Source organism: Hyperolius riggenbachi, chromosome 3, assembly GCF_040937935.1.
Source record: "Hyperolius riggenbachi isolate aHypRig1 chromosome 3, aHypRig1.pri, whole genome shotgun sequence".
Classification (NCBI taxonomy): Eukaryota; Metazoa; Chordata; class Amphibia; order Anura; family Hyperoliidae; genus Hyperolius; species Hyperolius riggenbachi.
This window is the reverse complement of record NC_090648.1, coordinates 515,098,754-515,110,565: the sequence shown is the minus strand read 5'-3', so window position 1 is coordinate 515,110,565 and position 11,812 is coordinate 515,098,754. Positions and strand designations below refer to the sequence as shown.

Here is an 11,812-nt window from a genome sequence, read left to right as displayed (position 1 = left end):
CCCATTCAATGTGCAGCCTCCTCTTACATGTGTAACATCCATGTACAGCAGCCCCCTCCCATTCCATGTGCAGCCCCCTCTTCCATGTGTAACATCCATGTATAGCAGCCCCTCCCATTCCATGTGCAGCCCCCTCTTCCATGTGTACCATCCATGTATAGCAGCCCCTCCCATTCCATGTGCTGCCCCCTCTTCCATGTGTAACATTCATATACGGCAGCCCCTCCCATTCCATGTGCAGCCCCCTCTTCCATGTGTAACATCCATGTATAGCAGCCCCTCCCATTCCATGTGCAGCCCCCTCTTCCATGTGTACCATCCATGTATAGCAGCCCCTCCCATTCCATGTGCAGCCCCCTCTTCCATGTGAAACATCCATGTACAGCAGCCCCCCTCCCATTCCATGTGCAGCCTCCTCTTCCATGTGTAACATCCATGTACAGCAGCCCCCTCCCATTCCATGTGCAGCCTCCTCTTCCATGTGTAACATCCATGTACAGCAGCCCCTCCCATTCCATGTGCAGCCTCCTCTTCCATGTGTAACATCCATGTACAGCAGCCCCACCCATTCCATGTGCAGCCTCCTCTTACATGTGTATCATCCATGTACAGCAGCCCCTCCCATTCCATGTGCAGCTCCCTCTTCCATGTGTAACATCCATGTACAGCAGCCCCTCCCATTCAATGTGCAGCCTCCACTTCAATGTGTAACATCCAGGTACAGCAGCCCCTCCCATTCCATGTGCAGCCCCCTCTTCCATGTGTAACATCCATGTACAGCAGCCACTCCCAAGTGTATGTCGGTACTATTTGGCCACAAGACGTCCTCACACATTTTCTTCCTGCCACGTACTAATAGTACGCGAACAGTAAATAATGTAAGTGTAACTCCATTTGTTACATCTCATTGATGACAACGGTCATTGACACACGGGCTTAGATCAATGAATGACAAGTGTGCCATCTAACGATCGGCGGCGTGAACGAGCGCGGGAGCAAGCGCCAAGTGAGTGAGCGGCAGCAAATGACGAGTATCTACGTCCCAGCGAGGTGTAGTGCCATTTTGCAGGGACTTAGATACTCGTCCCGGGGGGAGGGGAAGTGGTTAAAGTGAACATGAGCTCAGAGGGATATGGAGGCTGATATTTATTTCCTTTTAAACAATACCAGTTACCTGGCTGTGCTGCTGATCAATCAGGCATCAGTTGTTTCTGAATCACACGCATCGAAACAAGCATGCAGCTAATCTTGTCACTTGTCAGATCTGACAATAATGTCAGAAGCACCTGATCTGCTGCATGCTTGTTCAGGGGCTATGGCTGGGAGTATTAGAGGCAGAGGATCAGCAGGACTGCCAGGTAACTGGTATTGCTTAGAAGGAAATAAATATGTCAGCCTCCATATAACTCTCACCTTGGGTTCACTTTAAACTAGTTTACCAACAGTCTAGAAATAAGACAGGGCTAGACTCCACTGTCAAATTCAGAACATGCACCAAATAAATACTGAAAAACAAAACCGAGAGCCCCCAATAGTGTATTATTGATGATGGTGGATAAATTGTAGCAGCAAATTGAAATATACTCACAAGTGTTGCCAAAGTTCAGGCAACCACTATATGCACATGAGGGGATATTAGACCTGTCCCCACTCAGGTTAAGAAGTCGCTCTCCGTAGAAGGATACATGGGGGTGCACTCACATCCACCAGGTGGATCACAATAGCGTACAGAAGTAACAGAGGCGCCAACAGGATAAAATATCATAAATGTAAAACAAAACAAGATGGGGGTAAGTGTGGACTTACCTCCCCAGGACAAACACAAGGATTCTATATGATCAAACATTTTAATTCTTACTTCAATAATATGCGTGTATGTGTGAGTATAAAGCAGAGGCGCTGTGCTTTATACACACACTTCTAAGTGACTCCTGTTGTATGCTTGCCTGAGGAAGCGGGCTTGAGACCCGCGAAACGCATTGCATATTTTTGGCGTAAGAATTAAAACTTGGGATCCTAAAGAATCGTGTTTGTCCTGGGGAGGTAAGTCCACCCTTACCCCCCATCTTATTTTGTTATAAATGTATGATATTTTATCCTGTTGGCGCCTCTGTTACTTCTGTACGCTAAACAAATAAATAATAGAGACAGCAGCAGGAAACTGTAACAATTAGTGAAGTATATAATTTCTATACAGATATATTTGCAAATAATTGAAGTACAGAGATAAGCAATGATGACATTTTGTTCAACTTGCCTAAAAAATAATGCACTTTTTTACAGTTACAGTATGAAAATAATTCTGAAGCAGTGGATATCTACACAGGACTCCTTTAGAGCCTTACAAGCAGACTGTCTTCCCTTCCCTTTCTGGGACAGTAACTCTCTGTTGTTTAAAGTAGAACAAAATAACCCCCTTGTTCCCACAGATTAGCCATAGCATAAGAACGTCAAGGGATAATGAACAACTATTTGCTATAAAGTTACTGCAAATCTTAAAAGACTGTGCTTAGCTGGACAGGGATGCTTATAGTTAAGATGGACATACATCAGGTGATCTTGCGGGCAGATCGACATTCCAGTTTAATAATCTTATTGACTTAGAAAAAATCGGTGTCGCAACATGTCTACGCGATTGATGTTGCAATCGATTTCAGGATGAAATCGGTCGAAAGGATCAATCAAGAATACTGAAAAATCTGGGCTGCAAGTGCCCGATCGGGTGTATGCCGGTAACGGCGTTCGATAGCGTGGTAACCGATGTTCCCAATAGCCCCTGTAAAATGTCCCTCCATACCCATGTGCATAAAATCTCTCCTGTCTGCCGGGGCAATTCCTGCCCTCCTCTGCCATCACCACTGTGTCCGCCGTTACCGCATGCGATGAACCACATCGAACCAGGCATCTAATTGACAACACACACGCCTGATGCCACGTGGCACATGCACTTGCGGTAAAGGCGGACCTGGAGGTGACGGTGGAGAAGGTTAGGAATCCCGCCAGGGGACAGATGAGATTTTAGAGACCACTGGAACCAGGGGACATTTTCATACTTGGTGGGGCGGCCAGGCAGGCGGTGGAGGTGGAGGCGCTAGACCAATTTCTGATAGATTTTATGCTGATAACTCGCTGCTTACTGACTGAGCAATGTGCAGTGATTGGCCCAACAGCAGGCAGTGGTGATTGGATGGTTTTGTTGCAGCGCCCCCGTCTGATTGGCCATACGGTGTCTGAAGGCAGATGAAAATCCTGTTAAGCTGGAGCCGCAGCGTGCACATGGAAAGAATCCGCTCAGCTCTACAGCTCGTCGTGGGACTCCTCTCCTGCCGCATCGTTCATGCCGATTGGTAACTATGTCACCTACTGGGAGGACAAGGGCACAGAGGCGGCAAAGGAGGACACAGGCGGAGAGAGGAGACATAGAGGGACAGAGGAGACATAGAGAGGAGACACAAGAAGACAGAGAAGGAGAAAGAAGGACACAAGGGAACAGGGGAGGACATGGGGCAAAGGAAGATAGAAGGGGAACAGAGGCGACATAGGGACAGAGAAGGGACAGAGAAGGGACAAAGAAGCACACAAGAGGTACAAGGGGGAGATAATTTGGGGGGATTGAGGGGAGAAAATGCACAAGACGCTTGCACCATGGACGCACCAGTTTTAGTATATTTTCCCCCGTTTTTGTCCTCTAAACCTAGGTGCGTCTTATGGTCAGGAGCGTCTTGTCATCTGAAAAATACGGTTATTAGAAGCCCACAGCCAATGCCAGGAGGTTTTACTACTCATTCTAACATAGGTTTGCATTGCCCTAACAGAGTGTCCAACTGATCTGGCGATTGCAAAGCACTCTTTCAAGACCATCATTGGTGACTCTACATCTCATCATTTTGTTACCAGTATTTACCAGTAATTTATTGGCTATTTATGGCTACTAAAGATAACTTGTTTGTATAAATAGTTCTGATTGGCCTAACTACTAAGTCTACCAAGACTGGGAGCTGAAGCCACTGATTTATAAAGTCATGGTAACACTTATTACCGGAACAAATAACATAGAGCTATAAAATGATAGACATTTCAAAAATATATTCTTCAAACACTTTAGTATTCAGTATACAAGTTATATGGAGAACATATCTCATTCATAGTTCAAATAATACTGTATACTTATATTTTTAAATACTGTATATAATTAAGCAGTAACCAATGTATTGTCTCTTTACGTGACCAGTTCTTTTTTTCTATACAAGTTGTTATGTACAAATACTGTACAGTGTCTAAAAGTCTACTGTTGGCCTGTTAACCACCAGGTGACATCTCAAATGTTTGTATAACCATGAACTATTCGACAGGAAACTGTTTCTGAACACATCACGGTATGGTTAGACATGAGTTGGTGTCTGTCCGTTTTCTCCACCGTGCCGTAGACTTCCGAGGTGTGTGGTGACTCGGAACGTATAGGAATGACCGCGAAGCGACCCATCAGGCTGACTAGTTTGGATTTTATCCTTGCAGCCAAAAAAATTGAGAAAACCATTTCTGTAGTTCTTATTCATCCAGCCGTAAAGGAGCGGGTTGACAAATGTAGAACACATGGCAACGACGTGAAAGATAGAGTACAGAAGCTTATATTCTTGAATGACGAGACCCCAATCCAGGTCTATAACCAGTTGGAAAACGTGGAAAGGCAGCCAGCAGACTGCAAACACAACAACCATCATCACCAACATCTTGGTGGTGTTCTTTCTTCTCTGTTGAGTGTCACTTCTGGGTGTTGGGCTTATGTGGTTCTTCAGCTTCAACCAGATCCTGATGTAACAATAACAGATCACCACCAGAGGGAGGACATACTGCAAAAGAAGCATTGACAAGCTGTAGATGGCCGCATCTCTACTGTTGTTTGAAGGCCACTTTTCGGTGCACACAGCAATCTTGAGTTTGAAGGTGGGCAAGTCCTCATGTCTATACTCTCGGAAAATGGCTAGGGGAATAGCAAAGATGGAAGCTGCCACCCAAGTGACCGTGATAATCGAGAAACTAAACTTCTTGGAAATCCTGCTACTGAGGTGGAAAACAATACACCAATATCTATCCAAGGCAATGACGATCAAGGTGAGGGTGGAGACGTTAACGCTCATAGCCTGAGCATAGGGAAATAAATGGCACAGTACTAAACCAAATTTCCATTCATCCATCAGTGTGTAGACCAAAGTAAATGGCAGGCACAGGCTGTCCACCATGAGGTCAGCTACCGCTAAATTGGCTATGAAATAGTTGGTGACGGTCCTCATATTTTTATATTTCATGATCATGTATATGACTAAAGAGTTACCAATGAGTCCCAAGATGATGATGATGGAGTAGGCCGCAATGAGGACTATCTGAACCCCAAGGGTGTTGGTGCTGTCCATCATGATGTTGACCCCATGAGAGAAATGTATGGGGCTGACTGTGCTCCTGGAGTACCATCCTCTCAAGCTGAGATCTTCTGTCATGTTGTTTTGCTTTAGTGTCCCCATTTTTACCCAAAACATGTCTTGTTTTCACCTGTAAGAAAAACAAAAGAGAAGAATATGTCAATTATCCATATCTCACCATCGTACAAGGCAGCAGCTTTACGCTCAATTCACACTATAGCGCAAAATGGAATGTTTTTGTCTGCTTTGCCCCAATGGAAAACCGACAGATTGAACGAAGATTCTGGTGGAAGCTAGTAATGAGCGCAAATTTCACATAATTGTAATGTCGCCTCATAATTCGCAATTACAATGCTAAATCGTAATGCAAAATTTCAGGAAAAATCGTAAATAATTCCCTATGTAAACTCTGTCAGGAATCATAAATTCGCAATTTCACGTAATTTTCATGTAATTTTGTGCCAATTTTAGCGGTTAATAGCACAGCCCCCACAAATGCTGTCTAGAGATGGCCCGAACCGAATCTCTTGGCCCTGTACTACTTCCGGGTCGCTATGACCCGGAGTAGTACACCTGTGCTGGCCCGGTGGTGCACGTCCTAGATCGCGCTCCTGTTGCTGGGCACTCTCTGCGCATGAGCGTGACGTCACTCATGACGTCACGCACATGCACAGAAAGTGCCCGGCATACACCTCTCTGACACTGTGGCTGTCCCCTCCCCTGCTTATACCTCTCTGACACTGCGGCTGTCTCCTCCCCTGCTTACATCTCTCTGACACTGCAGCTGTCCCCTCCTTTGCTTACACCTCTCTGACACTGCAGCTGTCCCCTCCCCTGCATACACCTCTCTGACACTGGAGCTGTCCCCTCCCCTGCTTACACCTCTCTGACACTGCAGCTGTACCCTCCCCTGCTTACACCTCTCTGACAATGCAGCTGTCCCCTCCCCTGCTTACACCTCTCTGACACTGTAGCTGTCCTCTTCCCTGCTTACCCCTCTCTGGCACTGCATCTGTCCCCTCCCCTGCATACACCTCTCTGGCACTGGAGCTGTCCCCTCCCCTGTTTACACCTCTCTGATACTGCAGCTGTCCCCTCCCCTGCTTACACCTCTCTGACACTGCAGCTGTCCCCTCCCCTGCTTACCCCTCTTTGACACTGGAGCTGTCCCCTCCCCTGCATACAGCTCTCTGACACTGCAGCTGTCCCCTCCCCTGCTTACACCTCTCTGACACTGCAGCTGTCCTTGGTGGGGTTTGCAGCTCTCAATGGAGTGCTTTGGGCTCCATGTAAAACTTGCACTGGGGCCCCAAGCTCCTTAGTTACACCACTTTGTTCCCCCATGATAGTCTTTCTGGAAAACTGGGATGGGAGTGGGGTCGAAGAAGGTAACAGCTAGGTCCCTTGACACCCAGTACACCCCAGGTAGCTGCCTAGATTGCCTTGTGGATGACACCACCCATCCACATGGAAGCCAGAAAGCAGTAATTTTGCTGGTTTACAATCTAATTCCACATCAGGTGACACTGCTGTCCAATGCAGGTTGTCACCTGGGTATGCTTCACTGTCTGGCCTGCAAAGACTTCTACATCATCTCATGTATACTCCGGCCCCCCAGCAGTCTGAAGTATGTTGACCCGATCCTCGACCCAAAACGTTTGGGGACCCCTGGTTTAGACTGTGTAATTCCCCCTCATCTGTGTCTAATCACAAGTTGTAATTTGATCTACCCCCTGTGTCACATGACTGCCATGGCAGAGATGGCAAATAAGCTCATTTGAGAGCACATGATGTTAAAAATATGTCTGCTTCCATGAAAGGAGGAAGAAGACACACTGCAGATTTATTTTAGGATTTGTATCAACCGTAAACAAAGAAATGTTTTTCTTTAAAGGCTATTATGCTGTTGTGTATTTTTTAGAGCAGAGAGGATATCCTGAGTTCAGGTCTGCTTTGAGTCCCTAGTAGGCATTACCTCGAATTTTCACCAAAGTAATTTATGCATCAGAATTTCCATGTCCTCTAGACTCTGATATGACTTTATTTCCTCCAGATACACGTTTTATTCGTGAACCTGGGAACTTCCCTGATGGGTTCTCTCATGTGTATAGGCCAATGCATTTGGTGTAAATGTGTTTTCGCATGCTTATTAACTGCAATGCATTTGGTGTAAATGTGCAGCCTGCGCTCAGAGATGTCAGCAGAGATGGGCGAGAGTTTTAGACAAGGTCATTTTCGCCAGATGATTGACTGCACAGTGCCTACACTAAAGAGGAAGTGAAGAGGACTTGCGGTACAGTATGAAGCTATTCTGCACCCCAGGACTGGGCCCCCTCAGCCTCTGGGCCACCCCGCTACTCCCCCTTCCCCCCTGGGGGTAATGGGGGCAATAGATACACCTCTGAATAAAACCTTGTGCTTAAAGAGACTCTGTAACAAAATTTTCAGCCTTATTTCTTCTATCCTATAAGTTCCTATACCTGTTCTAATAGGGTCTGGATTACTGCAGCCTTTTCTAGTTGCACTGTCTCTGTAATATATCTAAACTTCTTTTCTTTCTCAAGCTTTGTCGACCCAGAGAGGAATGTGCTGCCTCTGCTGTGATAGGGAGAAGTTATGCATGCCCCCTCTAGGCTCTGTTTCAGCTTGTCTGTGATGCAGTTTGTGAGGCTGAGGGGGGAGGGAGCTGCCTGTCACATGCTGAGAAACTGTGACTAATCCCAGACTGGAGTGCAGAAACTTCTAGTATACCGTAACATGATATATAAATATGTATATATATACTGCATATATATCTATATATATATATATATATATATATATATATATATATAGATATATATATAGATATATATAGATACAGTATGTATATATATATATATATATAGATAGATAGATAGATAGATAGATAGATAGATAGATAGATAGATAGATAGATACAGTATGTATATATGTATATACAGAAATACAGACAGGCTGCAGCACACAACAGGAAAATAGTGACAGGGGCTCTTGGTTACGCTTTAACGCATCTAAGCTCACCAGCTGCGCCAAGGCATCCCCGATCTGGTGAGTCCCACTCCAACCAGGCAAAAATGCTAGTTTTTATCAGCGTTCTATTGGGAACCATGCCAAAAGCCTAAGGGTATGCCCGTTTCTTGGGCCGTGCGGGGCGTGTCGCCACCCGGGGCGCTGTTGGGAGGGGGGCGCTGTAATGGAGGGGGGAGCCGGAGCCGCGAGGAGGGCAGCCCGACCTCTCCCTCCCGCTCCTGGGCCGCCCTCCGTGCTCCCCCCTCAGACGCATACTCAGGCAGGAAGCGCCGCTGTTTACAACTCACCTCCCTGGCTCCAAGCGCTGCTCTCTCGCCGCAGGTCTCCTCCCTGCCTACACGCTGATACACACGCTGTCGGAAGCAGCGTGTGTATCAGCGTGTAGGCAGAGAGGAAAAGACCGGCGGTATTAAATCGGTATTAAATACAGATGTTTTACTATGGCTAAACCTAACTCTACCTAACCCTACTTCTACACAGAACCCTCCCCCCCAACCCCTAACCCCCTCTCCCTCCCCCTCCTGCACAAACTTCATGCCTAACGACTAAACCCCACACCCCCCCCCCCCCCAAAAAAAAATATGTAACTTGATGCCTAACCCTAAACCCCCACAAAAACTTTCTACCTGGTGGGTGCCTGAACCTAACCCCCCACACCACACAAATGTTCTATCTGACGCCTAACCCTAACCCCACCTCAAGCTTCCTACCTGACTCTTAACCGCCATTCCCAGACCTAACCCTACTTCCACACAGAAACCTCCTACCTGACGCCTAACCCCCCCCCCCCGCACAAACATCCTACCTAACGACTAACCTCCTCCCCACAAACTTCGTACCTGATGCCTAACCCTAAACCCCTTCCCCCACACAAACTTTCTACCTGGTGCCTAAACCTAACCCCCCCCCACACCACACAAATGTTCTACCTGACACATAAGACATAACTCCTCCCCTACGCCTAACCTTAAACCCGCCAATCTTTGCCCCCCCCCCCCCCGCCTATTGAAACATTGGCATTGAGGGGTACAGCACCTGCTATTTATCTGGTGCTCAAAATACCCCTCAATCAGGGGCGTATTAATAGCCATAGCAGCCGTAACAACAGCTATGGGGCCCTGGAGAAGAGGGGGCCCAGGTTATACTTTCACTATTCGTTTTTCTTTGTTTCTCCTCCCTCTGTGTCTCTCGGACCAAGGACTATACACATTGGACATTGCACGAGAATGAAGATGACCCAGGGGGGTCTTAGGGTTAGGCACCACCAGGGGGGGGGGTCTTAGGGTTAGGCACGATAATGAATATGGCCCAATCAATTCATATCCATAGGTAGGGCAGGTGGCATTGCTCCAGAGTACCTAGTTCTGAGGGACCCATGAACATTTTTCTATAGGGCCCCATAATTTCTCGCTATGCCACTGCCCTCAATGCCGATATTTCAACAGGCGCCTACATCTGCACCAAATTGCCTGCTTCGTCAAAGCGCACTACATGCAGTGCATACCGCAAAACATTAACAGTAGAAGTGAAGCATACTTTGCATTGACTGTATGCTTCACTGTATGTGACGTAACATGCGGATAACATGCTGTGCTGACTTCCCGACCACTGTGAACCTAGTCCTAATAAAAATCTCCCAGGCCAGTCTGCCAGTGTGTGGTTGTTCTGAAATCCCATCTGTACAATGTAGTTCAGTACATAAGATGAAATCTCACACTAATACAAACATGTAGACAGACAATGCAGCAGCATCAGACGCCTTCTCTCTTCCACGCTACAAGCAGTTCTCCCGTGTCACCCGGGGGGAGGGGCTATACACTCCGCTATCAGCTGTATCCGTACAGCGACGGGCTGAGCTGCAGGAATAACCAGGCCATTATCTGCCACCAATCGGTTATTGCTTAACTAGCGCAATATCACAGAGATCTTTAATTACTGACGGGAAATGGGAAAAAAGGTATTTGTGCCACTGATGCTTATAGCAAAACTGAAGTGAAAATAAAGTCATGAGATAAATAAATGTGTCTGCAGAGCTAATCCCAAATAGACATTTCCCAGAGCTTCTGGATTCTTATTTTAGTCTTATAGGTTGGAAATAGAGGTTTGAGCGTTGAGCCATATTTAGGCCTTTTTCACGAATGAGAAGGGGGAGGAGTTAAGAGTGCATCTGTCAGACGGTACAGCTTCCTCTCTGCTGGCTACTGAGCACCTTCCCGATGCAGCGTAATGCAGTAGAATGGCAGCGCATGTAACCCAACAGGGGTCAGAGTTTGACTTGTGCTCCGGTTACCTAGCAGAAAAAAAGCTCCCACACAGAGAAATGATGACCTATTGCACTATTGATCATTATCCTGCTATCAGCAGTGTTTGCACAGTTACACAGAAGAACTGCTACTGACATCTGACTTCCCACTGAAGAGATAAAGCTCTGATTTATCAATCTTTACAATAAAAAAAAACGTAATAATGCAATTAGTGTAATATGTGGAGTGCTAGCAATGTTATTTTAGGTGCCTTTTAACACCAATGATACTTTGACCACTACAAAATGCATTAACATATATGTAGGTCCTTGATTTGGCTTACTTCTCACAGCTCGGCTGGTATGTAGCAGTTTATGTTGATTTTATCATGCGCTGAGGAGGACCAAAAGTCTGAAACAGGCTGTCTGCATATGGGGTTTGATGTGGCTCTGTAACATGTATAAGCTATATGCTTGCTATACACCAGCGGTTCTGTAACATGTATAAGCTATAGGATCACTATACACCAGCGGCTCTGTAACATGTATAAGCTATATGCTTGCTATACACCAGCGGTTCTGTAACATGTATAAGCTATAGGCTCGCTATACACCAGCAGTTCTGTAACATGTATAAGCTATAGGCTCACTATACACCAGTCGCTCTGTAACATGTATAAGCTATAGGCTTGCTATACACCAGCGGCTCTGTAACATGTATAAGCTATAGGCTTGCTATACACCAGCGGCTCTGTAACATGTATAAGCTATAGGCTTGCTATACACCAGCGGCTCTGTAACATGTATAAGCTATAGGCTTGCTATACACCAGCAGCTCTGTAACATGTATAAGCTATAGGCTCGCTATACACCAGCGGTTCTGGATACAAGCTTGGCTTCAGGGGCAAAAAGAGATAATTTGTATATTCAGTAGCAGTGCATTGTGGGTAATGACACGGCCCTAGAGGTGGTGAGCCTTTTAAGGATTTAAAGGCATATCTCTCACAATCCTATTACTAGTGGCAAATTGTTCATTGGATCCCTTAGGGCCTGTTTCCACTTGTGCGGTGCAAATTCGTTGCGGCAAACACATTTTTTTTGT

At 46.2% G+C, this 11,812-nt stretch overlaps 1 protein-coding gene across 1 annotated transcript in view; it reads right to left on the bottom strand.

Moving 5' to 3' along the window:
* Positions 1-3,851: 3,851 nt before the first annotated feature.
* The window catches only part of LOC137561791 (neuropeptide Y receptor type 2-like), a 92,375-nt gene continuing 84,414 nt past the window's right edge, over positions 3,852-11,812 (bottom strand). Inside the window, exon 2 of the mRNA XM_068273149.1 lies at positions 3,852-5,547. Coding sequence (XP_068129250.1) covers positions 4,383-5,534 — 1,152 coding nt within the window. The 5' untranslated portion in view covers positions 5,535-5,547 and the 3' untranslated portion in view covers positions 3,852-4,382. The remainder of the gene's footprint in view (positions 5,548-11,812) is intronic.